Raw genomic sequence first — 28000 nt, 5'->3', positions numbered from 1 at the left:
TGGCTGTCAAGAAGGCACAATGCTCCCAAGCATAAGCTTTGCGGTTCGACTAACTGGTATCTACTCAAGGCCAATGTCCTTGAGGGTTGGTAGTTGTTTTGCATCGTGTGGTTACTAGTTAAACCTTCCCCTGATAGCCTCTCTTAGTGAGTCACCAGGCTACTACCGGACTGGCTTGTAGTGTTGTCTCATCGATTTCGTAGCCTTACCTATTTTCTACAAACTCACCTATATTAACCTTACACCTGCACGTGCTGCTGATGAAAGGGATATCGACGGCACCTGGCGTGGTTATTTCTCTACTCCCCTACTGCCCTCCTGATTGATCTGCTACTGGAATGGACGTGGCAAATATCATCATAGCAAGACTTCTGTCTCCACGGGCCTCCAAGGCAATCTCTTGTATTGACTCCCAATGCAGCTGGTGTGCGCCACTGTGAGACACGTGCAGGTTCCTCGAGTGTAGTGTGCATTTCTAACACGGACAAAGTACCATGGCTACATCAAGTGCCAATTCGATATGCCTCCTGTTCCTGAGCCTCTTTATTTTAGGCATGAATCGGAGCTTACATGACCAATACCCACATATTTAAGGTTCGGCAACTGCCGCAGCCCTTGGCTTTCTTCCGGGAAAGTTCTGGAACGCAGTCCCGGGAGTATTTTAATTCCGAGGCGGCATTTATTTATCATCGTTTGCTCTACTAAGTAGCCTGTTATCCACACAACCGCGCGCCAGTTACTAATGTCTATCCCGGTGTGTCGGATGTATTATACTACCGATGTTTCACTCGCATATTTACCACGTAGTTATATGAACGATCTCCGTACCACCTAGAATAACTTTGAGAACCATCATCTTCTCTCCTCTTGACTGTTCCTTGATCGACAGACATACCCCTTTTTCGAAAGAAGAAGCAGAAAAACAAAACACAAAGACCATGGCTATCATCGCTGTTGCTGGAGGCGCCGGAAAGCTCGGCCGTGCAATTGTTGAAGCACTTGTTGAACAGGGTCAGCATAGCGTGGTGGCTCTGGCTCGAGAGGTAATTATATCGCAATACAAGGCTTGGCAAGAAGACATCTCACACATCTTTCAGGCTAAAGATGTACAAGGAGCCCAGGTGATCGCCGTGGACTACACCGACGTCGATAAACTTGCAGCCACGCTTGAGACCAACAGCATTGAGACTGTCATATCCACCATTAACTCTATGGACGACGTCTCGGCTGAGCTGAGCTTGATCAAGGCAGCTGAGAAATCGGCATCTACCAAACGATACATCCCTAGTATCTGGGGCGTCAAGTACACTGAAGAGTCAGTGCTGCCGTGCTCCTAAGATTCTGGAATAACAAAACTAAACTGCGAGGACAGGATCGCATCTTATTTCCCCATCGCTCAGGCCAAGCTCAACATCATTGCTGCATTAGAAGCAACGTCGACCCTCGAGTACACTGCTGTGTACAACGGCTACTTTGCTGACTACTGGGTGCTTCCCAAGGTTAAGTCTTACCAAAGCCCTCTCGCTCTGGTAGTCGACATTGCGAACGATTTTGCCGCTATTCCTGGGTCTGGCAACGAGCTCGTGACCTTTACCCACACCTTTGACGTCGCACGCTTTGTCGCGGTGCTCGTTGGGGCGCTCAAGTGGGACAAGGAGTCCTATATCATTGGGGACAAGGTCTCGTGGAATCAATTCGTGCAATACGCCGAGGAGGCCAAGGGTGTCAAGTTCACCGTCAAACACGACTCGATCGAGGACCTCAAGGCCGGTAAAATCACGGAGCTGCCCTCTCACCCGCACATGTATCCCTTCTTCCCCAAGCCGATGCTGCAGGGCTTTTTTGCTGCTTTTGGCCGCATGTTCGTTGAGGGGGTGTTTGACCTCAAGCCTGAGCGTACGCTCAATCAGGAATTCCCTGAGGTCAAGGCACGAAAGATCAAGGACCTTCTCTTTGAGGCTTGGGGACAGTAGTTTCAACAGTAGTTTTAGCATCAATTGACCCCTGGTTGAGTATATTAACAAGTGGAACTTTGTGGAGAAGCAAGCATCCTTGCCAGTGATTACTAAGAGCTGTGATTGATGATCGGATGTAATTTAATTCCGACGCTGGTGACATTTTGACAAATCAAGTGGGGTAAATTATAAATATGGGTCTGTCAATTTCAGAAAACACGTCAACTTTCAAGGCAAGCATTAAACCCTTGACTTTTCCTTCTATAATATTCGCTATCAATGATTTGAACCTTTGAATACAAGAAGCGGAATGGAAATTCAAGACACACGGGCCGTCGGTGATGGAACAAGTAGACGAACTGGGAATGTAAGCCCCCGCAATCTGACGTCTTACCCTGCAGGCCTAAGTCCAATAGGCTTGTGTTCCGTGTAGAAGTAGCAAGGTACGATGTGACGGCAAATTACCAAGCTGTCAAAGATGCTTGAATCGCAGGACGAGATGTCACTATGGCGAGCGGAAAGGAAGAGGGCGTGGCAAAAGGTGCGTCTCTGTTATTGCATGAAAGACGCAAATGTTGATTTCGAATAGCAAGCAGTACATTCAAACACTCGAACAACGACTAAAGAATGTCGAAGTTGCACTACAAGTCTCCCCTACAGTCAACGAAGGTTTAAGTCAGGTTTCTGCAGACCCTGGGCACTCTCATGAGACATCCAATAGCCATAGGACAATAATGGCCGATCGAACTCAATCTATGCCGTCGAGATGGTCGGAAGAGATCACCAGAAACATATTTCAGGCTCAGAAGAACAAGAGCAACCTCGAACGAACAGTTTTCGCCCCACTTCCCCCGAAAGAGCACATTTTACACTTTATATCCAGCGCCCTAGAAGACATGTATGAAGTACAGTCGCTCTTCAGCACTGACGATGTTCTGAAGCTTGTCAATGACCAGTATGCGGCCGGGTCATCAAACTGTCACGCCAATCCTACTCGTTGGGCAACGCTGAACGCTCTCATTGCCACGGGCATTCATTGGAAGGCCGACAATAAGGCAATAGAAGAATTGTTCCCCATTTCGTGGGCATACTTCAAAAATGCCTTTGCTATTTTTCCAGAGATCGTCATGAACAGTGACGGCATCGACTCCTGTCAAGCGATGATTGCTATGGCATTCTTAATGAGGGGAACCGCCGACGCCCGCGCATTCACTGTACTGCTATCCGCGGCTGCACATGCTATCCACTGTATTGGCTTGAACTTGGAAGATCTTTGTGGATCGAGTGACTTGATCGATATAAAAAGGCGTAGGCGGTCTTTCTGGACCATATACGTGCTCCGATGCAATGCGTCGCTCAACCTTGACCTTCCCGCCCCATCTGATGAAGTTAGTGTTGAACTTCCATCACAGGGCCTCGCAATGGATACCAGTTCCAGCACACATCTACTGAGGCATATGTCAACGTTGGCACTGATTCAGTCGAGAATAAGTCGATGCTTTTGCCCTGGCTCATCACTCTCGAAGAGCATTGATAAAATGACTCAGGCTCTTGCTGAATTAGACAATGACCTCGAATCATGGAGGACAGGACTGCCTACAGAAGTTCAGCCTACAGCATTGGCCCAAGTGGATAATCTTGGCATCATACAGCTCCACTTTGCCTACTATGCTTCTACTTGGAAAGTTTATACAGCTATCGGGAAGCTCTATAATGTCCCTCTAACGTTGATCATACGAGAACAGCCAAATCTGCATCTGAGTACGCTTATCCCCACGCATAGCGCCAGAGCCACGATTTCTTTGCTTCAAGGTCTATACTCACAGCCACTGGCTTCTCTATGGTAGGAAGCCCACCTGCTTATATCTTTTGTATGCTGATGTCCCAGGCAAATCATCTGCTACCCCACGTGCGCTGTTCTAATTCTTTTAACAGCCGTGCTTCATAATCCTGCAGATTCAGAGGTGTTTATTAACCTCACATGGATTGGAAAGTTTGTTGGGTTTCTGAAAAGTTTCCAAGACCAAGAAGGATGTGATCTGAAAGGTCTCATCGGCTTTTGCTCTAAGCTATACGATATTGCATCCTTCGCCCAGCACAATCCAGCAGAACAGAGGGATGACAATGAGAATGAAACAGCAGGGCTGTGGCGACAGTATACAGTAGGTCACAATTCTACTACGAGGGAACGCTTCTGACCTCTTAGGATCTATGTGTCTGCCTGCAAGGTTCTGAAGACCCCATGCAACTTGCACAGGGCCTTCTAACCAATATGCCGATACCATGCGCAAAGGCAAATAAAGTGTTCTCTGGCATATTGACTGAGCCAGGGGAAGATGGGTTTACAATGCTTGTGCCACATATACTCAAACCAAGTTCATTTAACTTCTTTGGTAACTTATAGCTTAACGTTATAAACAAAAGAGTTACTATCAAGCATTACACAAGCAGCACATTAACACCAGCCATACTATCACGACCAGGTCAATGGCTGGGGAATGGCATACCAGCCCATCCTATACTCTTTGACTGAGGACTGTGGCGGATATCCGGCTGGCACTACCATCGCTGTAGGCACATCACTTCCCAGCAACAAGAGGTATGCGTACATCGATATGTATGCCAGTACAGACGGCGCTAAAACGTTCAAATTCCTGAGCCATGTTGCTTACGGGCCAGGCGTAGAGACCGTCACCAACGGCGATAAGGCCATCTCTGAAGCCATGCTGCTGGTATATAAGGGAAAATTAAATTATCTACTACTCTAATTAACGTGGTCCACGCTATGGACAGACTTATTTTTATATTTTATATATTTTTAAGAAGCTTAAGCATAATAAAAAGAGCTAAGAATTTGAGAAGTATCATTATTCGTATATTATAAATATAAAAAAGAGGTTTAATCTTATATTTAATTATTTACTTATTAAATATAAATTTAATAACTACTATACGTAATAATATTAATAACTCACTCTAATATTATTAATTTATTTATTATGTAACTTAAACCTTTGGCTATCGTTGAATTTCTAATAATAAGTATATAAGAACCTTTATTTTATTCCTTTAATATATGTCTTCTTTTATTGACTTTAGATCTTTAAGGTCTGATTCAGTAACCCTAAGAACCAAACCTTTGTCACGAAACAGCATGTAGGAGTCAAACTGCATTGCCTTGTGTGGCTCAGCCAGTTGGAAGTCGAAGTGGCGAAAGAGCTAGGATTTTTGTTAGCATCTATGCAATTGCATCGGTTTAGTCCATACCTCAAAGAAAATCTTATTTAGCTCCATCAAGGCGATCGGCTTTCCCAAACAACTCCATCTCCCAAGCCCAAATGTCAATTCAACGTCTCGCTTTAGCTTAGCACTTGTCTTGTCATCAACCTCGGTGAATCTTTCTGGTCTGAAGATATGAGCATCCTTGCCAAACAAGGTCTCTGAGCGGAGAAGTCCTGAGAAGTTCATTCCTATGTTGGTACCTGCAGGGAGGAATTTTCCGTTATAGACGTCACCACCAGTTGGAACCTCTTTGAAACTCATGTTCGTCGAGACTGAGCGGATTCGAAGACATTCGTATACAATAGCCTGTTCATGTCGTCAGTTACGCTTCGATTAATAATTTATATTACTAACCTGTATATATGGTTGAAAAAGGGAATCTGCGTTGCTGATTGGTTTCGAAGCCCGCCCTTCACGGATAGTGTTTGCGATTTCTCGCTTCAAGCGACAATAGACGTGAGGTGTCGCAAGAATGTGAAGCATGCCTGCTCTGATGACGGATGCCGTGGTATCCGATCCTGCGACGAACATGAATATTGACTCAATCTCGCATTGGTCTTTAGTCAACCCGTGTTTCTTGAATGAACTCTTCAGAAAGTATCAGTAGAGCTCTCAAACCCCCACAATTGGCAGATAAAGGGACTTACAAGCATATCCCGTCTGACTTCACCATCACTGTGGTAGAACTCCTCAACAACCTTATTGGTAAGCCCCATCATTTTCCCTATTCCCTTTTTGTCTTTAATACTCGGACCAAACAGCCTGAGAAAGAGGGGAGAGAAAGCGATATTACGAAGCCACGGAACGTCTGTTGTCAATGAAACAATAGGCAGATAATCCCTCAGCGTGTCGAAGAAACAGTAGATGTCCTCATCTCTGTTCAAGCAGCCAAATTCCTGGCCTAGCGCAAGGCGAGAGATAACGTCTAAAGTAAAGAGGCCCGCGGTCTTCGACCATAGAAGCGGACGGAACTCTCTTGGTTTAGATATATATTTATCCTGTATGAGACGGACAAGGTTCATGATCTGCTCATCAATAGCAGCTTCTGGACCCATTGTTTCTTTACCACTGTAACCATAGATAAGCTTTGCTTTCATTTTGTCATGGGCTATCGGGTCCCTCATCATGAAAAGAGACTCATGCCAGGGATTCAATCGGGAACCGCTGTATGATGCTCCTTTGGCATATAAGCTTTTTGTACCGTTAACTTTGCGCAATAGCTCCAGATCATCTGTTAAAACCTCGTAAGGGCCGACCCTGACTATAGGGCCATATTTCTTATTGAGCTCAAGATGAGTCTCATATTGCTTGCCACTCAGTGCTAATCGGGCAAGCCAAAGGTATGAAAACTTGGCTAATAAAGGCCCCGGGATGTGACGTAGACGATACCACGATATAACGGAAGAGACGATATACCAAGCAATAATGGCCAGAGCGGCAGCCCACCAATAGTTGGCTGTAAAGTGCTCAAGAAGCATTTTGATGAGTTGTCTTCGGCTTGATAAAGAACAGAAGAGATCGGAAGAACGTGAATAATTGGTAGGGTTGGAATTATATACCCAGAGACATGGTCTAAACCCCTCTCAGTGGCGGCGATAATCCCAGTTTCGGCGGCAGGGAGCATGCAAGCTGACCTTGGCTTTGATGCGGCAGTGATGCATTACTGGAGTTGTTTTAGAATATTATGGGTCGTTGTGACGATTCTGGCTTTTCTGCATATGCAACACTGCGGCGCTGAGATATTTCTTTGAATACGCTATCTACCCCTCCCGAGGGGGCCATCGATAGCCGAGCCTGAAAAATCTATCAGACAGCTCAAACCGAATAATTATCATCAAGGCAACCTCCATGTCTTATTTATATGTTTTACTGAAACTGGATATTCGAATTACGTTTCCTACTCATCTCGCAGCGCAGCAGAGATTGCCTTCATGCCTTCTTCAAGCTCCTCCCGAGTGGGCCATCCATAACCGAGCCTGAAAAGGCTATCGGACATTTCAAACCAATGACCAGGTCCAACATATGTCGCATGCTTATTGAGAAGCCTCTCGTAGAACGCCGAAAACCCACCTTTGGGTTCCTGCTTGATACGGGGAAAGCAGACAACGCCTCCAGTCGGCTTGACCCATTCCAGCAGCTCCTCGCTTTCGATCCAAGACTCAACCATCTGAAGTCGGGCCCTCATCTCATGCGTTGTGTCGCTCAAGATCTTCTCACGTCGGGACAAGACATCGATGGCAATCCACTCGTTGATGACACTGCCACTGATGCTGATCTGTTCCTTTGCAGCAAGAAAGGTTTCCTGAAGTGTCTTGTTCGTGGTGATGAGCCAACCGATGCGGACTCCAGGCATGCCAAAGGACTTTGACAGTGAGCAAACGCTCAGAACATGATCGCCCATAGAGGCGGCAACAGGGAGCTTTTCGGCAAATGCGATATCCCGATACGTCTCATCGACAAGCAACAAAACGCCCTTCTTCTTTGTAATAGCAACAAGCCTATCGAGCGCCTCTCGAGAGAGGGTGGAGCCGGTAGGGTTATGTGGGCATGTCACCGAGACCAGCCGAGTGTTGGACTTGATAGCAGCCTCAACCTCGTCGATGTTGGGCTGGAAGCCATTCTCGAAAGTAACATCGATGTATGAGATCTCGCAGCCAACTGCCTTGGGAGTTTCCAGATTGGTTGCGTAGTTGGGACGCACTACGACAAGATGGCTACGATCTGAGTCGGAGGTGCTGCCCAATTGAGAGGTCGTGATTATGAACAGCGCCCCAGCAGCCCCTGACGTGATAAGAACATCGTCAGTACTCACGCCAGCGTCGTCGGCGATAAGCTTTCGTAGCTTGGTCTCGCCACGGTGTTCATTGTACAGGAGGGTGAGATTCGGTATCTTGATGTCCAGTGACTCGAGTGTCTGGTCGGTAACGGAACTTTCTGAGAGATTGTACTTGATTTTATCGTAGCCATACTCCTCGGGCGATTCAATCTCAATGGGCATGCGCTCAAACTTCATTTTTGTATCGTTTGCGAGATGATACGAGGTGGCTGATATGTGTTGGGGGTCGAGTAACAAGTTTTATGAAGTGCTTGATAATTGAAGAAGATGGCAGACTGATTGTTGTGAAGGGGCTGAGAGTCATGGACATATAAGAGCTGATGTGGACCGCTCAAAGATGAGACTAATGCCAACGAGAGATGTCATGACTAAGAGCTAGCCAGCAAGTATTCCCAAGCTTTCTCAAGTTACTGGCGCTTCGACCTGCCCTCCCAGGGTGGCTGCCATTGAGCCGAGTGTATCCGCTACAAGGTATCTTCCATAGACCTGGTTTCTATGGGGCTTGTTAAAGTCCCAGTCTGCTTTTCAAGACAGCTCAAATGTAGTGAGGAGATCATGATTACCCATGCTTCTCCTCCAGATTTGGAGAGACCCATATTGGCCCTAAAGCTCACATCAAGCAGCCCCTCACTCTGATATATATCATATAGCACGTTCAAAATCGTACTGCTATCAATGGGGTTCCAAATTAACTTGATCATTGAACGATCCTTGTTATCAATAAAAGTGTCTATGTGAGCAACACATTGCCTCCTGTTTGGAACACCAATTCCAGCCCATCATGATTACAATTTGGCGGTGCAGCCCAACGGCTTTTTAAGAGCTTAATGACAGTACCACTGTTCCCAAACCCTCCACTCTCGTCCAAGACACTGGATAGAAGTGACTCAAAAACGCCCTGTAGACTGGGCTCGGCCAGGCACCCAATGATATAGAGTGGCCAGACAAGTCCCCGAAGAGGAATGGCTTGGGGCCAGTCCCTCAGCACAATGATTGACTCTGAAATCGCGTCTTTGACTTCGGGGAGTAATGCCCAGGGACCGGAGACTATTGTACTTGACAAGACTAGTGATGCAAGTGCAAAAATGTGCGAGACCCATGGCGCCGGTGGAATATTGCGTCGAATACTGGCCCCTGCCTATTCAAGTTTGAGTTGTTAGTTATGTGGCAGTGCAGCCTCCTGATGCTATTCGTACTCACATTTGCAGCCCACGGCCTAGAAGACGCCCTGGTCCTCTCCAACGTTCTTTCAGAAATTTCCAAGATTCCTGATCGCTGTAGAGAGCTGGCACCCTTTAACCAAGCAGGGCTTTCGGCCTACGATTCCGTGAGACGTCCTCGTGCATCGAAGCAATTCGGGTCCAATGGCAATCATGACCCAGTTGTAACAGCCCATCAAATCAGCCATTTCAAGACCTGACGCTTCCAGCCATTGCCGATAAGGTATTCGTGGGACTCGCCCTGTCGTGGCACATGCCAAGATGTCATGCCATAATGCTTCAGCCACGAGAAAATTGAAATCAGCTTGCGATTGATGTGGATCACCATCACGTGAAGTATTGATTGGAGAAGGCAAAGTATTTTCGGGTGACGATGAAGTCAGGAGCAGGGCGTCCGGCGAATGCATTGCGAGGACAGCCGTCACAGCGTCGAGGTGCGGAACCCAGTCATACTCAGCTCCATTGAACACCTATCAAATCAGGGTAAGAAGTTAGTACAGCAAGACACATCTAATTCCATGATCTACCTCGAAACTTATCAGTGTCAAACTTGCTGCTATAAATTCGGCAAGCTTGGTCCGATCGCTGAGGAGCGTCTCGGTCTCAGTGTGCTGCGAGAGTTTACGCAACTCTCTCAAAGCCTTTGAGTGAAACTCAAAAGCTTCCTGGCTATAGGAGCACTTCTTCTGGGATGCATCTCGATGTAAGGTGGAGAGTGCAAGCGCAGCGTGCGACAGCGAGCCGCCGTTGCTCAGAAAGATGAGAAGCCAGCCTCTGTTGCCTAACCAGGACCGGGGCTGGAAGTAAGGGAACTGCCAAACGAACACATGATCGAGGTAGTACATGATTAGAAATGCCAGCCTGGGTGGTAAGACGTAAGGGGGATTGGGATCCTGTGATGGAGAGACTGGTTGTGCAGCCTCTTCCTCTTGAATTAACCTTCCGGGGAGTGGGAGGCTATTACCAGCATCTACAAGCGTTTTTGGCGATTCAGAATTATCATAGCCAGGATCTACCGCTTCCTCTGATAGCGACGGACTTGACAGTTCAGTCGCATCTGGAGCTGGCGGTGTCTGAATCTGGGCACGTCGCTCCGGCTGCACATCTCTTCCAAGGCTCTGATTCCGGTGAACCCTTCGAAGCTTCTTAAGATGCTGTTTGACAGCCCTTTTGATTCGCTCAAGCTCTTCGTGCTCGGCAGCTGATCCGTCCATCCACGTAGGCTTGGAGCCGTAGCCGTGGCACGGGATGCATCGGTCTGTGCATTCCCTACACGCAGGGATTTGAAGATCGCATTTCCGATGTCTGAGTTTGCAAGTCCAGCATCCACTCGGGAATGATCTCATGGCTGCTGCTCGAGCTGTTTTATCTCTGATGGAGGGGAAAAGAACGACGCAGTTATGGGAACTCGGAGTTTGTGGAGCTTTTGGAGGCCATGCTACCCCACCACTTTGTTCCCGGCAAATCACAGCGTGTTCCGGGGTTCAGACTCGGAGGCGCTTCGACTTGCCCTCCCAGAAAAGATACTTCAAGCCTAGCGTGATTAGCTTAAGTGGATGGCTTGAAGCAGCAACCGAGTCTAGAATCCTTCAGTTAGAAGGATTGCAAGCACGGCCTCGCCCTACCGATGCAAGCCTTTGACTCCATCCAGCCAGTAGTTTTCTCAAGAGCTTACTTGGCTCGGATGCAGTGAGCCATGGTATACCGAGTTCAGAGATAAGGTGTAACCTCACAAAATCACAACAAGCTCCACTTGATTGTCAATTATACAAAGGCATTATTGACTGACCAGCTAACAAAAGCAAGAAAAATATCGAAGGACGTCACTTCACAGGGATATTCACTCAACAAGGCCTTGTTAAAATACTTTCAATTTAAGGGTCGGCTATAATTTGGAGAGGTGCTGCAATTGTCAAATCCCCCTTCTTAAACCCAAGACGCAGGCTGACATCGTAAGTCCTAGAAACAAGACAGGAATGGAATGTCGGCAGAAAGGTTTTGTTTCTTGTCGACACAGATAGTGGAAGCTGCAGCGTAGAACTGTAAAAGGCTACAGACGAGTTCTCCGAACTCTTATCCTCAAGCCCAGGATTAACATGTCGTGCCCACGTTACTTGCGGACGATCGACAGTTAATTCAATGCTCGTAATGAATGGTTGTTTGAGGCTGGGCTTTTCAATCTGGTCAGGGAATGCTTGGTATGGGTCGGCTTGATGCCAAGTGTTGGATCGGATGGAAAGAGATACACTGTCCAGCTTCGGGGGCGTGATCCCATCATTTTCAGGATCAAATGTCAAGGTGACATCAATGAATGACGGCGTAATGACGGTTCCATAAGCTTGGAGATGAAGTGGTTCAGGTTGCATCGCAGTGGCGCTGATGATGCCAAACGGTCGCTTGAATGAGTTACTCCGAAGAGATTTCGTGCCTTGCAGCTTGTATCGCCGATTCATCAACGAGACATGTAGCGGTGGACTCTCGCTTAATCTTGGAATGAACTGTATGGCTCTCTTGGCCGTAAAGTCTTGACTGTGACCTGTGTCCAGAGATGGAGTTGACGCAATGCAGGCATTGATTCCATATTCAACCTCAACAACTCCAGGACTCATATCATGTCGATCCCACTCCCCTCCAATCGTCGGGGGGGGATCAAATGCTTGTCTGTGACAGTTGTTGATACGACATCGTGTATACAAGCCGTTGAGTCCAGTTGATAAGGTAAAGTGAACTGGAAAGGTATTTTGTGCGAGCGATTCTTTGTGAGGGTTGTTGAGACCAACTCGAGAATGTCAGAGGAAATCAAGTCGATCTTCAGAAAACGGTTTGTAGTCGTAGTTGTTAACTTTTGACCGACCGTACGGATCGTTGTAACGCCATCAAGGGACATGGTGATGGAGGAAGCATAAATATCGCTTGCCGGTGAGATAGATAAATGACCTTGCACAACGGATCCTGAGGAGTAGATCTTGGCGAGGTAATGGTCGGCGAGTTCTATCTCGAGTTTGCCGGATTTTCGCCAGTTGCGGATTTTTGACGCTGCCTTGGAAATGCCCAACTCCTCCATTTGGTGGCTCTGCCGAAGAGACGTCATTGAGAATAAAGGTCAATACTCTATAGGCGTACTAGCAAAGGGAATTTAACATGAAACATGTATTGGACTTGTTGTATAGGTAAAGGGCGTTTCTACATATAGAAACCATTATTCGGAGTTACCTTCCTTGTGATTTAGTCTTACATAATACTTTCATAAGACTAACAGCTATATTCCTAGGCATCTGGCAGTAATGCTGATTTATTACTAACTCGCCTAAGTAAATTATTAATATCAGAAATAAGAGAAGGAAAGCTAATACTCTATTGCATTTTATATGCTACACAACGTCAGAGTGCTTTCAGAAGGTAATATCTCGAGGAGTCTACAGACTCTAGAAAAACAGGTAGATGGAGTTTATACTTTTATATAAAAATGGTTAATCGAAATAGAATTGCAGCAAAGTGACCCTAACTTAATCTTTCTTTACAGGTTTTACTCTTCTTTTACTACATTATTAGTCTTCTTGTAAAATGTCAAACCGGATACTGCTTTTATTCACCCTTTCATAACCCAGAGTAACAATAGACAGGATTTTCATTCAGAAAGCCCTAGTAAAATTATACACAAGAGCAACTCTACACCAAGACTCTATCAATGTAAGCTCCCAGCTCCTTCAAGCCAGCAACTAACACATCCGTCTCACAGACATAGCCCATGCGAACATAACCCTTGAAGTCTGCATCACCTCCAAAGCAGCGAGATCCCGCCACAAATAGGAGCTTGGCCTTGTCCAATAAGTCAAGACAAAGCTTGACATCATCCACAGGATCCCCATTCTTGTCATTGAAGCGGATGAAGGCTGTTGTGCCGGCCTTGGGCTCCACCCACGAACAAACAGACTTGTAACGGCCCATGAATTCCTTGAGGATGGCTGCGTTTGTCCTGGCGAGTGTGATATTCCGCTGTACCAACGCGGGCTTGACCTCAGGCGACAGGGCGAATCTGGCAACCTGATCGTCGATCTGGGAGACGCTGATAGTGGTATAGTCACGTGCTAGCATGATAGCAGTGACGATGGACCGATCCCGGCTGGCAATCCAGCCGACGCGGATGCCTGCTAGCGCATAGCCCTTGGACATCGATCCCGTTGCAATGGTTCTGTGGTACCCTAATGTCGTCACTGGCTTGGGCACCTCAGTATCATTGCCGCCAGAAGCACCACCGTGGAAGAGCGGTCGGTATACCTCATCAGAGAAGAGGATGATACCTTTCTCCTCTGCAACCTTGGAGATACGATCGATAACATTGTTTGGGATTGGTGCTCCAGTTGGGTTGTTGGGATTGTTGATGATTATCATCTATCTTTGTTAGCATCTCGTGTTCGATAGAATAATCGCGGGCAACAATACATACCTTGGTGTTTGGCTTAATGAGACCGGCCAATTCATCGACATCAGGGACAAAGCCATTCTCCTTCTTCAGCTTCCACAGAGTCACTTCAGCCCCGAGGCTACGGGGAGTGTCGTAGAGCTGTTGGTATGTCGGATAAACACTGATGACATGGTCACCAGGACCTATCAGCGTATACAAGGCCAAGAAGTTGGCGCCGATAGCGCCTTGAGTGACGATGACATCCTCGGGCGCCAGCTGCACGCCCTCAGTGCTGCAGTGGGCAGCAATGCGTTCTCGGAGAGTCTGGGATCCAGGGATTGCGCCATACGTGAGCTTGATGCTTGTGTCAATTGGGTTCTTGGCGGGACCACTAGACATGGCGACCAAGTCATCGATGGACACGGAAGCGGCGCATGTTTCAGCAACATTCAGGACGCCTGGGGTTGTTTCATAGGCGTCCATCCATTGCTCCACGGCGAAAGGGGTGATGCGAACCATTGTTAATGCTTTTTTGATAAGATGGCACGTGTATGTTGTGGTGTGCGTTTGTTTGGTCTGGTGTTAAAGTTGAAGGCTCAAGAAGGGATGTTTAAATATCTGAACGTGATGAGATTTGATCGTTAGACTGCCAATTGCATGGGGCACAAGTGGCCTACGCCCTTGATGTGATGGATGTCAAGATCGAGTAAGGCCCAGACGTTCGGCGGCTTGTCCATTGGTCAATGATCGTATTGAGTTAGCCGGCGGCGTCTGTCGAGGCCCACTCGTCTCCTCGGCATGTGCCGGGATGATCTATAGATCCACGTTGACAATGCCAAAGATAGGTAGCGCCGCTTACTTTGCTTTCTTTGGCTTAGACTAGCCCCATCCACGACTCCAGCTTTTTGATCTCGGAGTTTCTTGCCTTGCAAAAGTATCTCCACTCCAGGGTAGTGGAGCCAGTGAGGGCAGACGTGACTGGTAACGGCTCTAGTTTACAGTTTCTACCACGTGAAACGCTTCAATGAGACATGCATTCTGTCCAAGAGATAAAAGCAGAAGTGCACAAGTATTTAATCTCCATATTTAGTGACGACTTGTGAATCTTGACTGTGTAAAACTCTAGTCTCACGAGCTTATTCTCAACCTCAAGAGTTAATAACGGTCTTCTCATTACACATTCTCTTTCTTCCATTCGTCATGTCCAAATTCGAAGCAGTCTACACGGCCGACGCTTGTGCGCCTCTCCCTCAATTCTCCCAAGCCGTCAAATACAATGGCATGGTCTACTGTAGCGGTTCCATCGGCATTGATCCTGCAACTGACGATCTGGTTCCCGGTTCTGTAACGGACCGAGCTCGCATGGCGCTCAAGAATCTCAAAGTCGTGCTTGAAGCTGCTGGCAGTAGTCTAGACCGAGTAGTGAAGGCCAATGTCTTCTTGGTTGACATGAAGGATTTCGGCGCCTTCAATATCGCGTGGGATGAGTTCTTCCCCAATGAGCCCAAGCCTGTGAGTGATAGTAAAAATAATCTTCAAATCTATCTCTTGACTAACATTCACAACTACAGTGCCGGACGTGTGTCGCTGTCCACCAGCTGCCTTTGAACACTGATGTTGAGATTGAGATGACAGCTAGCTATTGAATATAGTAGTCTAGATAGTACCAAACAATAGCCTAGGATTCTCTAACATCCATTAAGGTACACCAGTCGTGAATTTTAATGAGAATGTCCTGAAGCACAACAGCTTCCGCTCATTGCTTCTCTCGCCAGTTTAGCACGACTCAAAGGTCGTGCATCAGGAATCAGATCTCTTCCCATCAAGTCTGGCAGCGGTTTCCGTGTATTCAGCCTATGCACAGAACGAGTCGCAATCTTGGCAGAGTAGATGCTGTTCAGCCAATGAGCCAGGCGGTAACCACCTTTGGCAATTTGTAGTTCGATGGTTGGGATCACAGAGTTATAATAGGTTGGGTAGAGATCGCCCTCTTGCAATGCTGCAGCACCATCGGGCATGACAACAGTACAGACATAAGCATTGGCATCTGAGGCCCAGGCCGTGGCTGATGTGATGGGATCAGTCACATCGCTGTCTGCGATCCAAGAAGCAGCTTGGGACTTATATGAGCCCGAGACAATATCAGTGATGAGTGTGTTTGCCCATGATTGCGCGTCAGTTAAGGCGTGGCCGCCAATCAATTTCTCGGGCATATAGGTGTCCCAGTCTGAATGCAGGTTATCGCCGGAGAACCCATTGAAGGTAACCTTGATATCGTTTCCGCCAACCTCGTAGGCCTCATCGTGTAGTGGCTGGGTGATATCGCCCAAAAAGTGGACGAGGAACTTGAGAGCCTCAGCTTTGTTTGCTTTTGTCAGACGACTATCTCCTACACGTCGAGTGTAGTTGGCAACGGCGGAGATGGAGCATCCAGAACTGCCGCAGTCACGGTCATAGTCCACATTGCAGTTTGTTGGGGGGCTGTCCTCTGCATCAATAAAGTGTAGAGGGGCTGACCACTTTCCCGCTGCGGTTGTGCGGTAGGTGTCAGCCCACGAGGCGACGTTGGCAAGGTATGAGTCTGAAGTATCACCCAGAACGCCCTGTGCCCTATTCTGATATCAGCACATATGAAACAGACAGCACAGTGACAAGTGCTCACCAGGAGGCAACATCATCGTCGAGAAAGTGTTGAGCAATGTAGGCAACAGTGGCATGGCCAAGAACACCCCAACCATGAACGGCACGGATGGCTCCAGAGGCCAAAAGAAGAGATTTAAGCATCATGGTTAGGCCAGAGAAGGGTTTAAACAGATGATATTGTTGTATCTGTGAAAGACTTGGACATTAATACTATATATATAATCCTCAGTTGTATAGTCGGCAATCTTGCTTAGTTGAGCGACCGACATACGGGTTCAATTGCCTCAATCTGGTCTTACAGCCGAGTTCAGTCTGATGTGACAGACAAAGGTCCTCTAACAAGTGCTGCAAGCCGCTACTGTTCGGCACATAATTGCCGACACGTTTTGCAGATAGCTCATTGATAGGTAAATAACCAGAAGGTCTCATACACCTAGTTAGGTAGGTAGGTACTTGATTTGAAGATCACACGTTGAGCGACATTATTTACCTGCCTAAAGAAGCATAATTCATCTCTAAATTATAGTATGCTCAGAGCAATAGGAAACGGTCTTTATCTTATCTTCTAGTAGTTATCTACAAACTCGACAACCAATGGCCGGCTAATCGGCATAAATACAGCAGGGATAATTACAAGTAGTTGCAGATCTCTTTTTATTATCGCATAGCTATTGGATGTCATGCCCAGAGGCCGAGTCCATAGTGCCCAATCCCACGGCAGGAATCAGCAAGCTATTCTGCCCACAAAACAGTGCACTGAATTTCCACGTTCAGCCTTTCATTCGGTAAAGCCGCAACCTGTATACAGGTTCTCGCAGGCGCCTTGGTCTTGTCCGGCCATACCTTATTCCACTCCGTGTTCATCCCAGCATAATCTTTCATGTCGGTCAAGAAAACAGTGGCGTTGACCACGTTCTGCAGTCCGCATGCGCCGTTTGTTGCCCCGTCAATAATAGCACCGATGTTCTGCAGTACCGCTTCTGTCTGCAGGGAAATATCGAGGTGGTGCGTTCCGTCGGTGTCTGTAGTGCAACCGGCGACTGTATTATCGCCACGGCGTGACGAAGTGCCAGAAACGAAAATGGTCTTGGCTGATTGCTGTATTATTCGAGCGTGGGGATAGTTGGCGAGGGATTGAGCTTTTTCAGCTGGGAGAAAGAAGGGTTCGCCGTTTTGGGACGCCATTTTCAATGTGGTCAACGCCAAGAATTCAACCTTCTTAGAGAATCGAGTCAATTACTGATATGCAATGAGCGGAGGTAGAGGTCTGGGCATCAGTTTGTGTTTAATTAGGAACGCGAGAATTATTGTCCTGCACCGTAGCTAGTTAAACTTGGTGGGTCTGGTCAGGTAATCTTTAGTACTCTAGTGGTGGCTACCCGCTTGCCGACACTTTGTTGCATGAGCCGGGATTCGGGCCGCAACCAGCTTCGGTGACTATGACAGCGACCGTGAGTGGTTCCGAGTCGGTGCCTTTTCCGGGAACTGCAGTGTCTCCATCTGGGCATACGATATCGAACGTGATGCCTTTCGAAATGAGATTAAATACACTGCGACGCCTTTTTGCCCATAATTAACCGACTAATAAGCAAAGCAAGCATAGGACCAACCTCAGCACAAATGCCAGACTCTCCCATCGAAGCTGCTTGGCGATTCCAGACCTTGGAGTCTATTGACCGCTTCATCTCTTCGGACAATGTGTCAGCGCAACTTTCTCTACAGAACTATGTCTCCAATGGATTCGATACCTCTTTGACAGCAAATTACGTTGATTCCATAAATCCCAAGACAGGCAAATCTTTTGCTAGGGTCCCAATCAGTAGCGCTGCTCAGGTTGACCACGCGCTGCAGGCTGCTACTGATGCGTTCAAAAAATGGTCTAGAACGACGGCAGCCTTCAGGTCCAGCCTGCTCCAGCGTGTGGCGTTCTTGATAGAAGAAAATAAAGAACTGCTCGCAGTTTGGGAAAGCATAGATCAGGGCAAAACTGTGGCCAGAGCGAGAGTCGAAGTAGATCGGGCTGCGACAAACTTCAGGTGAATACCCACGGAACTCTGGACAAAGGAATCTCGCTGACCTAGCCATTGCTTAGGTATTTTGCGACTTTTATTTTGCACCAAGAGAATGCCGTAAGGATGATTGATGGAGTGGCGCTCACCTACGAGCATCGCTCACCGACTGGCGTGTTTGCGCTCATCTCTCCGTGGAACATGCCCTTGTACTTGCTGACCTGGAAGATTGCGCCGTGTCTTGCCTTTGGATGCACAGCAGTCGCGAAGCCTTCAGAGTTCACCTCCATGTCTGCATTCTTGCTCTGCAAGATATTTCGGCTGGCAGAGATTCCACCTGGTGTTATCAACATAGTCTTCGGTGACGGTGCTACTACAGGCTCTCGACTTGTACAGAGCCCGCTCGTCAAGGGCGTCTCTTTCACTGGAAGCACAGCAACAGGGATCAAGATCCGCAGAGATACGGCGGACCAAATCTACAAGCACATCTCCCTCGAGTTAGGTGGCAAGAACCCAACCTTGGTCTTCGACGATGTGGATCTCGATAAGGCCGTGCAAACAGCTGCTACAGCAGCATTCGAAAATCAAGGAGAGGTAAGACCTGCCAACGTATATCTGCCTGGGAGTTTCATCATTAATCTCATTAGATCTGCTTATGCGGTTCTCGCATCTACGTCCAATCCCGTATCTACGATGCATTTGTCGCTTCACTCAAAGCATACGTCGAGGAAAATTACAGATGTGGCGATCGTACTGGAGCTGTAGCCTCGTTACAACATTATCACAAGATAGTATCGTATCTTGCACTAGCGAAAGAGGAGAATGCGACTTTCATCACGGGCTCTGTGCCGCCACTCGGGCCCAGCAACGGCTACTGGATAGAGCCAGTAGTCTTGACCGACGTCAGTACATCCTCGCGAATCATGCAAGAGGAAATATTCGGCCCCGTCGTTACAATCGCCAGGTTCGAAACCGAAGAAGAGTGTGTCCAGCTCGCGAATGATAGCGCGTATGGGCTTGCTGCCATTCTTTTGACCAAGGACGGTGCACGGATGAGACGCGTGGGTGAGCAACTTGACGCGGGGCTTGTTTGGGTCAATTGTTGGTTGGTCAGGGAGCTCAGTACACCTTTCGGCGGGATGAAAAACTCTGGCACGGGGCGAGAAGGAGGAAACTACAGTCGAGAAGTCTTTACTGTCGTGAGGACTCTTCATCTACCAGTGTAGCGCCCTTCCCAATGAAGGTTCCATTTAGAGAGCGCAAAGGTAATAGGCTATAGCCGGTGATAGGAGCAGTCCATAAAAGTAGACTAAACTTCGTGTCAGTTTCAGCATTGAAGATGGATCGCTCACCATATTTAAAGTCGTTGACAACGACAGAACAATACCAGATTACTAGTGCCCTGTATGTCAATGCAAGATATTCTTAGAAGGAAGTAAGAATATATTGCTTAGAATCTTGTATCTGAGGTATACCGAAAATCCTTTGACCATTGATGCAGAGAAGGAGCTCCAGAGAATATCCACCAATAGGGCCGAGACAGGACTGTACAATCCTGTTCCTCCAGTTGGTGTTACACTGTCTCTGTGAAGTTCGGATTTGCACAGGATAAGGTTTTCTTTTTAGGTACAAGTTAGCTTAGTTACACAATGTAAACAGAATGTAGCGACATACCAGGTTTCTACTAACCAGTTTGATGTATATAGGGTCTGGTGAAGATGAAATGTCTTGTCAGCAGCAGAATACTTCGGCAGGTCGGCGCATGAAGCTCCGTTTTGTGCACCAGTGGATATCAACGCGAATCCTCTGAACAGAAAATCGAACCATTCCTTACCTAAGATCCCCTAGTTGTTGGAAATTGGGCGGCCCATGAACCGCCATGCAAATTACGCGGGCCGACCAGTGCGCTCTACGACGGTAAAGATTTCATTCTCCAGGTCGTAGGAGGTCCAAATACGCGAAACGACTTCCATGGTGAGAACTCGGCCACGATCTGATGAAAACAAGAGCTATTTATTTGCTGACTTCGGTTCAAGTTAATTCCATGGAAGAGTGGTCCTACGAGATCAAGGGAAGCATGCTGCTCCTGCTCATCGAGTACAACCAGATTCGGCATGTGACTATCAGAGAAAGCGAGATGTTCTTGGTATATGGTGCGTCTGCGAGAATACCGCTTAGTTCATTCGTTATGAGATCCTCAACAACTAACCGCATTGCTTCACCCAGCCAATACCCCTCACTCTCCAGTACGCATTGCAGACACTGTTGGCCTCGTTATGGAAATGGTTAGGCCAAGTGACAGCTTGGACTGTTTGCGTTGGTATTGTACCAAGGGGAATCACTCAGAGCCTACTTTGATCCACGAAGAGTCTTTCTATGTTTCAGATCTTGGCAAGCAGCTCTTAGATCCGATTGAGCGATGGTGACGTGACGAAAAGAGGAGAACATGCCCAAAATGCGGCAAAGTGGAGGATCCCCAGTATTACAATTAGCACAATATTAGGCAGATGTGATTAAATTATTTTTTATAGCCTTGAAAATTAAACCGAGATATTTTTAATATATATAGCTGTTCTATAAATATGAAATTACAATTCGATCCATGGCCAGTAATGCATAGCAGTAAAATATAGAGACTGGGATTACTAGTCTATGCCATCTCATGTATCTTAACAGCCCTATAGTTTACAGAACTAAACTTATTATATTTTAAACCTCAGGAAGTAACTAAGTTCTATTATTATATATATTGATATGAAATACGAAAGAAAATGGCATTTTAATTCTATTAAAGACTTTCTATAGTATACAATATGCATGTCTGTGTGCCTTCGGTCGTCGGCCCGCTTAGCTGCGCTGATCGGATAAGGACAAACTCTATTAGTTCGGCATTGATGAACCTTCCTACCAGACCTCTACAGCCACCTGAAGACAGAAGACAGCTATGGACCTTCTGCTGGTGCCCATCTACTTAATGAATCTCACGAGGATGAATTGGTCATACCCAAGTTTATGTGGCAGTAGGCCTCAACGTGTCCAGTGCGGACCGGCCGGGATGTAGATGATGGTTCAATCTCCACCCATGCATCCGCGGGCCGCCCGTCGGATGCTGAGCTATCAGGGCTCCACGGTACATAGCCACGCAAGCAGAAGTCAAAGCCTGCCGAAATCATATAATATACCGCAAATACCTCTTTATATCCAAATCGAAAGAGATAGCGGGGTGGAGCACCTGACTTGCTTACCACTTCAAGCACATTTCCACATCTTTCTACAATGGCAATTGACTCGTTGACAATGACAAAGCAGTACAACGGGTGCCTCAAGGGCATCGATGCTGGGGACGGGCACTCGGCTGGGATGACTAACAATAGCTTCTATCGTATCGATCTACATACACATGTCATGCCACGGACTTTGCCACAGCTGTCTGACTCTGAACAAAATGGAACACGGTCGGACTCATGGATTGAACTAAAGCCGTCGATCGTGGATGGAGAGTCCGTTGATATCTATGTCGATTCCAAACATTTCCGAACCGTCCAAGACAATTGTTTTGACCCGGAAGTACGCTTAAGGGATATGGACCGGTCTGGCGTCCATGTCCAGGTATTGAGTACAGTTCCGGTCCTGTTCTTCTACGACAAGCCAGGCAAAATGGTCGCCCAGTTGGCCCGAGCACTCAATGATCACCTGTCACAGGTGTGCACAGAATACCCGACCAGATTTGTTGGTCTTGCGACGGTTCCACTGCAAGATGTGCAAGCATCTGTTGAAGAGCTGAAGAGAGCAAAATATACCCTCGGACTAAAGGGCGTCGAAATTGGAACTACGATCGGTGAAATGAACCTTGACGATTCTAGATTGGACCCATTTTGGGCTGCCTGCCAAGAGTTAGATATGCCAGTTTTTGTCCATCCACTGGGATACTCACTGCTCAGAGAGAATGAACATCGATGGGGTCAATATTGGTCTTCATGGCTGATTGGAATGTATGTAACCGAGGGGGTGTATTTAATCAAGAGAATGACTGATCGATTACTAGGCCCTGTGAGACAGCCCTATCGATGCTGGCCTTGACATCCTCCGGGCTCCTACTGCGATACCCACGGTTGCGTTTTTGCTTTGCTCACGCGGGAGGAGCATTCCCAACTCTGATGGGAAGAATTGAACACGGATACAATTGCAGGCCAGACTTGGTCGCTTCAAGAGCAGGTGGCCGAAGTCCTTCAGATCACCTTAGCTCAGGCGACAATCTCTGGATAGACAGCCTGGTCCATGACCCAGATCTCCTTGCATACCTCTGCAAGAAGATAAGAGTGGATCGCATTCTCATGGGAAGCGACTATCCTTTCCCCCTTGGCGAAGTTCCTGAAGCAGGCAAGATGTTGACATCCAACGGAACACTCTCTGAGTTTCTGTCAATGGAACAACGTGCAATGATGCTAGCTGGAAATGCCATCGACTTTCTGAAGTTGGATGAAAGATTCCAGAATGCATATAAAGATAGCTTGAGAGACGTGTTAAAGAGAAGTTGGGGCAATATAGCTAACTAACTCATATAGAAGGTTTTAATGCTATAATAGTTTAACTACATGTTATTATCTCTATATCATCTTAGGATATATCTTTATGGTTATTAAAGTCGTCTTAGCAAGTACTTAATAGATGTAGACTTTCTACAGTCTGTGAGGTCCAGCACAGACACCAATCGACAGCTAACTGGCAGTGCAAAAGGTCTCTATTCAGGAGTATTAGCCTGTTTATAATTTAAGAAAGATTTATATTTAGCCCTGCCCAGGATAGCATGCTTTTGCCCTAACTCTGACTGGCTGTAATTGCCTATATCTTCAATAAATATTCAAAGATTTGAGTTGTAGAAGATATTATAAACCATCCCTCGCTCTTTAAATTGTTGGATTTATATTTACGAAATTGGATAGGGCCTTTAATGATGGCAAGTGATATTTTGTATACGATTAGCAGATGGAGGAGTTTTGCAGTTATGCTCACAGTCTTTCTACTCTGCACAATACCCATTTTTTTATTAAATCGGGTAATTACAATAAGTCCCTCAAGAGTGCGACATTGAACATATGATCGATATTATTGTCTAGGACCATTTACAGATTACTCTGTTTAAGAAAGATTTCAAATAGGACTACGACACGCAATGTGTCGCGAGAGTTTGGCCTGGACTACTGCTAACAACTAAAGCTACGGGGATAGTCCCATCGTCGACCGATAGCTCAATTGGCATTGGTGGCCGCTCGAGTGACAGGTCTACTGGCTATAATATAACTTATATGAGGGAGCCGTTAAGGCGCAGAATATTTTGTTTTACTAATCTATAGACGACAGCCCGGTGATATCACATAGGCAGCCCATCATTGACATTAACGTATTTCACCGTCACCCCGTACACCCCCCCACCCCGCACACCCGTGATGACCTTATAACGGAATCTGTAGATGACTTCAATCAATTACACAGCTACGAGTATTTATTCAATTATTCTGAGACTTTGAATACTGATTAAAGAACGTTCTCTCAACCGTTAATGTTTTTGGCGGCTTTTTTCTACGTGGTTTGCGCCTGTTTTCCTCGACCTGATGTAATATATTCTTCTCGGCTTGATCTCGTGCTGTGATGATCTGTTCAATCTCAGGAAAAGCTTGGTTTGGGTCAAATTGAACGGGGACTCGACCTGTGGGAGCTTTTGCTGCCGCTGACGCCTTTAGTACGGCCTTTTCCTCTTCTAGACGCTGTATTTGACTGTTCTTCTGCTCAATAGATTTCATCGCCTTCTTCAGGATACAATTGAAGTCGCGAATCGAGGGATTTCCGTTCTTTTGAGCCTCTTGGAGCTGTTTTTCAATATCATGACTTCCTTGAGGCGTTCCCCACACGGTCTCGGCAACTACCTGCCGCTTCCTTGGTGTTATAGGCCCCTCAAATGACTTGCGTTTCTTCTCCTTGGGCTTCAAAGACTTTAACGCCTTCTGTATATTGATTGGGAAGAGACCAGTGGCTAAAAAGCCACTCATTATGTTCCTCCGAGTCAGGGCTTTCCGGGAAGCCTCTTCATAAGCTTTTAGGAATAGTTGTTGCTGATGTGGTGAGGTCGCTTCGTATGACGCCCAAAATCGGGTCAATTGGCGATAGTACCGTTTTAACGGTCCAAATACGGCAACATCGAGCGGCTGTGTAATATGTGAAGAATGTGAGGGTAACCAAGAGAGCCAAATCTTGTTCAACCAAGCCTTTTTCATCAGTTCTGCTGTTATATGTGACTTATGCTGGTCCAGGACTAAAAGTCTCCATTGGGACGGGTCTGACGGCGTAGTCTTAGGTATAAATACCTCCATGAACCATTTAAGGAAGATATCAGCGTTGGACCAACCCGTAGGACTCGTAGTGTATTTCCAATCAGGGAAAATGCCCGGAAACCACTGTCCTTGGAGGTTTTCGCCGGTAAAAATGACAGTCGGGGTAAGACGCCGTCCGTCTGCTGATATAGACTCCAATATCGAGCTCCAAGTCGAATTGTCTGACTTTATACGCTCTGAACTAGATGTCATGACGGTCCCGGCCACAGTCCCGCCGTTGGTTTCCCCAAGTTGGACCCCAGTCTCGTCGACGTTATACGAATATTGCCGTGTGATGTTTTTGGACTCGATAACATAGCTGAGACCGTCATAGTACTCCGTAAGCGTCTCCTTCGTGACGCAACGCTTCCTCGCGGCATCTATGACTCTCGATGGCTTCATTTCTATTGTCTGATGGCGTGATATGAACCTATCGACCCAGTTCTTGCCGAGATACGAGATGTCCCCGTTGACCGTTGCCAAAGCTTGTGCAAAGTCGTGTATTTTCTGCTTCGTCAGCGGCTGAAAAGCACGCTCTCTCTCGATAATATAGTTCACAAGGTCTTCCTCCTGTATGACCGTTAGCGACAAGTCTTTCTGACGTGCCGTTGTGATGTCTTGGGCTCCGGCGCAACGATCTCTTAAAGTCGATACCTTGATCGACTGTTTTCGCGCCGAAGCTCGCAATCCAATCAATTTTTGGTCCTCTACTGCCAATCTCATCCTATATTCATAATCTGATAGTTGCGAATCCATTTCCGTTAACAGAAAAAAAAAGGATTTAATTTGAATTTTATAGACGTAAATAAAGTGGCTGATATTGATGACGCGTCGATGGTGTTGAGGTGTGCGGGGTGGGGGGGTGTACGGGGTGACGGTGAAATACGTTAGAACAGTAGCACAATTTGCCGCTTTGTGTTGCCATTCTGAGCTAATGGCCTTTAACCTAACTTAATAAGGATCCATCGAGAATACGGCGTATCATAATAACCAGCAACGCAAAAGCAAGGACATTGTACTAAAACAAACAGAATACACGAGCGGAAAAGAAATCAAACACATCTATTGACAGTGCGTGACATTGAAGCAGTTCTTCCGTCAAGATCTGGCTCAGTATCTTGAAGGCCACATGTGTGTTTCTGGTTTTTGCTTGCCAAGAGCCACCACAGCACACGAACCCAAGTTAAATCGGTGATATAACCCATTGACCATGTTCATCATCCTTCGTCGCTGTCCACTTCCTGTCCATCACTTCAGAGTGCTTTTTGCCTCTGTCGCGTAGATTGCCATCAAAACCTGGCTCCTTGCGAATGCTCAAAATAATACGAAGAAGGTCACTCTCGCTCAAAATTGCCGCGGCTGATAAAAGACCTTCAGGTTCCTCAGTCAAGATGCTAGGTCTTTTATAGACGTAGAAAAACGCCCATATAAGGAAACAGAGAGCGATAAGTAAAAATATAAGAATGACATACGCCACCCACGGAACGACGAATAGGCGGGTCGTGGGGATAAAAGCTTTACCCGTGCTGGCTTCAGGGTTCGAAAGCGAACTAAAGCCGTGAGATCCTACGCCATTGAGGTATGTGGCAGTAAAGATAGTTGATATTGATCGAATCAATACCTCCGGGCTTAATGGATTCGAAGGTTGCAATTTTTGGGCATATTGTAATATCAAATCACCCATGTCTGAAGTGGATGATTTTGCTTTTGGATTGAAGGTGACTGGCCCAAGGATTCCTTGCTCAAAAATTCTCCAGAGAGTTGGCCGGCTAGTATCTGGCTGGCCTGTCTCATCAAATAATTGAATGGTTGGAGACATAGCCAGTGTGGAAACCTTCAAGTTGCCGTCGACTTGGCGATATCCTGTTGCACAGGAGATGACACTGATATCGTCGAGTAGGTTGGAGGCTGAAGAAGAATACACCCCAGCTGTGAAGACTAAACGACTGTAGTACGCTTGAGCAGAGCAATCAATGACTGAAGTGCTCTTCAAGTATGTTTTTTGCGTACTTGCGACTCCGAATTTCTGACGAAAACTACACCCTCTGTCGTCTCCAGATACGATAACAGTACCCTGACTCGAGCTAGAATCTCCATTTGAGGTGATAGTGTAATCCTTAACTACTACGCAATTAACATAAGCGGCAAAAGCAGTGGTTTCTGCCTCGATGTCGGCTGATGCTGGTACGATCGAATGGTTGGAGAACGGGCGAAAGGCGTACTGGTCGTCTGTCCAAGCAATACTTTTGCCTCGATAGAGCAACGTAGCTGCGACAACATTCAAAATCGGCTGCCAATCAATAGTTGAGTTAATGTTGCTGTCACTAAACTCAGTGTCATATGTAATTGGCAGTGTCTTCGATACTGAAACGACTTGAGGCGTCAACAGACGCGCAGCCAAGGGCGCTGTAATATAGGTCAACAGCACCGATAGCAATGTCATCGCCCCAACTGTTCCGTGGGATTTTCGAAATGCCGACCACCAGCGGAAAACCACTGGAGTGACGCGATAATCTAGCAAGATCGATTTCCTTGCTTCGGCACCTCCTCTTGAGCGCAATTCAACGTAAGGTTGACGTTCTGCAATAGCGCAGGCTATCCAGGCCCAGTAGGCGGCAAAGAGAGCGAAGACAAAACTGGGCAGTGCGGTCCAAAGAATGCCAAGATCCAATGAGACGTTGAAACGGACAGGAGCCAGCGAGCTGCTCGAGGTGGTGTTGCGTGAGGGGATTGTTACAAATCCATGCTCAGTAGATGATTTAGCGGTCAGAATGATAATTGTGATTGCGAGAGCAATATCAAATAAACCAAAGACTATAAGAGAGGGCCACTTTAAGGCCTCAGAGAGCCATCCAAAGGATTCCTGAGCCATGATTGAGCGTGCAAAGTGAAGGAAGCATGGGACTTCTGGTCATTCGTCAGAGTAATGCACTTCAAATGGAGGCTAAAGGGACTTATAGAATTCGTCATTCGAATATCGTTGGGCTGAATGCTAGGCAGAATCCAAAAAATGGAACATATGCCGAATGATTACTTGGATTATGGAACTTGCCGGACCGTGCGGCCGTTTAGCCTCAAGGACTGGTCTCAGCCTTCAATAGTCCGCTCTCAATCCGTTCGTCCTATGTCCAAGCTTTCCAAGCCACAATGCAACCCTAACTTTAGTTGAAGTCCTGGACCTACTCACAATAGTGTCATGTGGCCAAGCCATGGCTTAGATTTTAGGGCCCACCAACCTCCAGTCTGTCTAGCCGTTGCTTAGCCTCAATTCACGGCCCCAAC

At 46.9% G+C, this 28000-nt stretch overlaps 13 protein-coding genes across 14 annotated transcripts; 6 read left to right on the top strand and 7 right to left on the bottom strand.

The window, feature by feature from the left end:
* The first annotated feature begins 743 nt into the window (after positions 1 to 743).
* On the top strand, positions 744 to 2008 carry FOXG_15186 (uncharacterized protein). Its single transcript, XM_018395252.1, has 3 exons — positions 744 to 1043; positions 1098 to 1315; positions 1373 to 2008. Exons 1-3 carry the CDS (start codon positions 939 to 941, stop codon positions 1971 to 1973), a joined length of 924 nt encoding a protein of 307 aa, XP_018255075.1. The 5' UTR covers positions 744 to 938; the 3' UTR covers positions 1974 to 2008.
* A 166-nt stretch (positions 2009 to 2174) lies between these two features.
* Positions 2175 to 4581, top strand: FOXG_21857 (uncharacterized protein). The gene is made up of 5 exons (XM_018402228.1): positions 2175 to 2322; positions 2372 to 2496; positions 2545 to 3798; positions 3844 to 4117; positions 4162 to 4581. The coding sequence occupies exons 1-5, from the start codon at positions 2266 to 2268 to the stop codon at positions 4357 to 4359; spliced, it is 1908 nt and encodes a 635-aa protein (XP_018255074.1). The 5' UTR covers positions 2175 to 2265; the 3' UTR covers positions 4360 to 4581.
* A 333-nt stretch (positions 4582 to 4914) lies between these two features.
* FOXG_15185 (uncharacterized protein) lies at positions 4915 to 6740 on the bottom strand. The gene is made up of 4 exons (XM_018395251.1): positions 5885 to 6740; positions 5592 to 5825; positions 5223 to 5543; positions 4915 to 5174 (listed from the first exon to the last, which is right to left on the bottom strand). Exons 1-4 carry the CDS (start codon positions 6713 to 6715, stop codon positions 5025 to 5027), a joined length of 1536 nt encoding a protein of 511 aa, XP_018255073.1. The 5' UTR covers positions 6716 to 6740; the 3' UTR covers positions 4915 to 5024.
* A 293-nt stretch (positions 6741 to 7033) lies between these two features.
* FOXG_21856 (uncharacterized protein) lies at positions 7034 to 8470 on the top strand. Its single transcript, XM_018402227.1, has one exon. It carries the CDS (start codon positions 7243 to 7245, stop codon positions 7603 to 7605), a length of 363 nt encoding a protein of 120 aa, XP_018255072.1. The 5' UTR covers positions 7034 to 7242; the 3' UTR covers positions 7606 to 8470.
* A 258-nt stretch (positions 8471 to 8728) lies between these two features.
* Positions 8729 to 10639, bottom strand: FOXG_15183 (uncharacterized protein; the record flags this gene model as incomplete). Its single annotated transcript, XM_018395250.1, has 4 exons — positions 8729 to 9211; positions 9274 to 9358; positions 9408 to 9763; positions 9821 to 10639. 4 exons carry the CDS (start codon positions 10637 to 10639, stop codon positions 8804 to 8806), a joined length of 1668 nt encoding a protein of 555 aa, XP_018255071.1. The 3' UTR covers positions 8729 to 8803.
* A 528-nt stretch (positions 10640 to 11167) lies between these two features.
* FOXG_15182 (uncharacterized protein) lies at positions 11168 to 12384 on the bottom strand (the record flags this gene model as incomplete). The annotated part of the gene is made up of 2 exons (XM_018395249.1): positions 11168 to 12072; positions 12153 to 12384. The coding sequence occupies 2 exons, from the start codon at positions 12382 to 12384 to the stop codon at positions 11168 to 11170; spliced, it is 1137 nt and encodes a 378-aa protein (XP_018255070.1).
* Positions 12385 to 12962: 578 nt separating this feature from the next.
* On the bottom strand, positions 12963 to 14284 carry FOXG_15181 (uncharacterized protein; the record flags this gene model as incomplete). The annotated part of the gene is made up of 2 exons (XM_018395248.1): positions 13741 to 14284; positions 12963 to 13685 (listed from the first exon to the last, which is right to left on the bottom strand). The coding sequence occupies exons 1-2, from the start codon at positions 14215 to 14217 to the stop codon at positions 12963 to 12965; spliced, it is 1200 nt and encodes a 399-aa protein (XP_018255069.1). The 5' UTR covers positions 14218 to 14284.
* A 614-nt stretch (positions 14285 to 14898) lies between these two features.
* On the top strand, positions 14899 to 15344 carry FOXG_15180 (endoribonuclease L-PSP; the record flags this gene model as incomplete). Its single annotated transcript, XM_018395247.1, has 2 exons — positions 14899 to 15210; positions 15270 to 15344. 2 exons carry the CDS (start codon positions 14899 to 14901, stop codon positions 15342 to 15344), a joined length of 387 nt encoding a protein of 128 aa, XP_018255068.1.
* A 75-nt stretch (positions 15345 to 15419) lies between these two features.
* Positions 15420 to 16485, bottom strand: FOXG_15179 (uncharacterized protein; the record flags this gene model as incomplete). The annotated part of the gene is made up of 2 exons (XM_018395246.1): positions 15420 to 16308; positions 16361 to 16485. The coding sequence occupies 2 exons, from the start codon at positions 16483 to 16485 to the stop codon at positions 15420 to 15422; spliced, it is 1014 nt and encodes a 337-aa protein (XP_018255067.1).
* A 401-nt stretch (positions 16486 to 16886) lies between these two features.
* On the bottom strand, positions 16887 to 17654 carry FOXG_15178 (uncharacterized protein). 2 transcript variants are annotated; one of them, XM_018395245.1, is made up of 2 exons: positions 17185 to 17654; positions 16887 to 17097 (listed from the first exon to the last, which is right to left on the bottom strand). In XM_018395245.1, exons 1-2 carry the CDS (start codon positions 17524 to 17526, stop codon positions 17074 to 17076), a joined length of 366 nt encoding a protein of 121 aa, XP_018255066.1. In that variant the 5' UTR covers positions 17527 to 17654; the 3' UTR covers positions 16887 to 17073. The 2 variants fall into 2 exon arrangements, with proteins under 2 accessions (XP_018255066.1, XP_018255065.1); XM_018395244.1 differs by having other exon boundaries at positions 16887 to 17654.
* A 184-nt stretch (positions 17655 to 17838) lies between these two features.
* Positions 17839 to 20776, top strand: FOXG_21855 (NAD-dependent aldehyde dehydrogenase; the record flags this gene model as incomplete). The annotated part of the gene is made up of 8 exons (XM_018402226.1): positions 17839 to 18377; positions 18434 to 18944; positions 18998 to 19549; positions 19749 to 19754; positions 20010 to 20062; positions 20254 to 20324; positions 20387 to 20503; positions 20577 to 20776. Exons 1-8 carry the CDS (start codon positions 17962 to 17964, stop codon positions 20774 to 20776), a joined length of 1926 nt encoding a protein of 641 aa, XP_018255064.1. The 5' UTR covers positions 17839 to 17961.
* Positions 20777 to 21506: 730 nt separating this feature from the next.
* FOXG_21854 (aminocarboxymuconate-semialdehyde decarboxylase) lies at positions 21507 to 22906 on the top strand (the record flags this gene model as incomplete). Its single annotated transcript, XM_018402225.1, has 2 exons — positions 21507 to 22342; positions 22396 to 22906. The coding sequence occupies exons 1-2, from the start codon at positions 21627 to 21629 to the stop codon at positions 22904 to 22906; spliced, it is 1227 nt and encodes a 408-aa protein (XP_018255063.1). The 5' UTR covers positions 21507 to 21626.
* A 2972-nt stretch (positions 22907 to 25878) lies between these two features.
* FOXG_15174 (uncharacterized protein) lies at positions 25879 to 27590 on the bottom strand (the record flags this gene model as incomplete). Its single annotated transcript, XM_018395243.1, has 1 exon — positions 25879 to 27590. One exon carries the CDS (start codon positions 27588 to 27590, stop codon positions 25902 to 25904), a length of 1689 nt encoding a protein of 562 aa, XP_018255062.1. The 3' UTR covers positions 25879 to 25901.
* Positions 27591 to 28000: the final 410 nt, after the last annotated feature.

The sequence above is a fragment of the Fusarium oxysporum genome, chromosome 5 (assembly GCF_000149955.1).
Source record: "Fusarium oxysporum f. sp. lycopersici 4287 chromosome 5, whole genome shotgun sequence".
Classification (NCBI taxonomy): Eukaryota; Fungi; Ascomycota; class Sordariomycetes; order Hypocreales; family Nectriaceae; genus Fusarium; species Fusarium oxysporum.
This window is presented reverse-complemented; position numbering and strand designations above follow the sequence as displayed.

Bases quoted from the DNA above. Each gene is read 5' to 3' on its own strand.
- FOXG_21856 (XM_018402227.1), top strand. From the start codon at position 7,243: ATGACCAGGTCCAACATATGTCGCATGCTTATTGAGAAGCCTCTCGTA.
- FOXG_21857 (XM_018402228.1), top strand. From the start codon at position 2,266: ATGGAAATTCAAGACACACGGGCCGTCGGTGATGGAACAAGTAGACGA. The intron at 2,497-2,544 runs GTGCGTCTCTGT...GATTTCGAATAG, and splicing joins GGAAGAGGGCGTGGCAAAAG to CAAGCAGTACATTCAAACAC. The intron at 4,118-4,161 runs GTAGGTCACAAT...CTGACCTCTTAG, and splicing joins GGCTGTGGCGACAGTATACA to GATCTATGTGTCTGCCTGCA.
- FOXG_15185 (XM_018395251.1), bottom strand. From the start codon at position 6,715: ATGCTTCTTGAGCACTTTACAGCCAACTATTGGTGGGCTGCCGCTCTG. The intron at 5,826-5,884 runs GTAAGTCCCTTT...TACTTTCTGAAG, and splicing joins AAGTCAGACGGGATATGCTT to AGTTCATTCAAGAAACACGG. The intron at 5,175-5,222 runs GTATGGACTAAA...CAAAAATCCTAG, and splicing joins TAAATAAGATTTTCTTTGAG to CTCTTTCGCCACTTCGACTT.
- FOXG_15178 (XM_018395244.1), bottom strand. From the start codon at position 17,526: ATGGCGTCCCAAAACGGCGAACCCTTCTTTCTCCCAGCTGAAAAAGCT.
- FOXG_15186 (XM_018395252.1), top strand. From the start codon at position 939: ATGGCTATCATCGCTGTTGCTGGAGGCGCCGGAAAGCTCGGCCGTGCA. The intron at 1,044-1,097 runs GTAATTATATCG...CACATCTTTCAG, and splicing joins TGGTGGCTCTGGCTCGAGAG to GCTAAAGATGTACAAGGAGC. The intron at 1,316-1,372 runs GTCAGTGCTGCC...CTGCGAGGACAG, and splicing joins GGCGTCAAGTACACTGAAGA to GATCGCATCTTATTTCCCCA.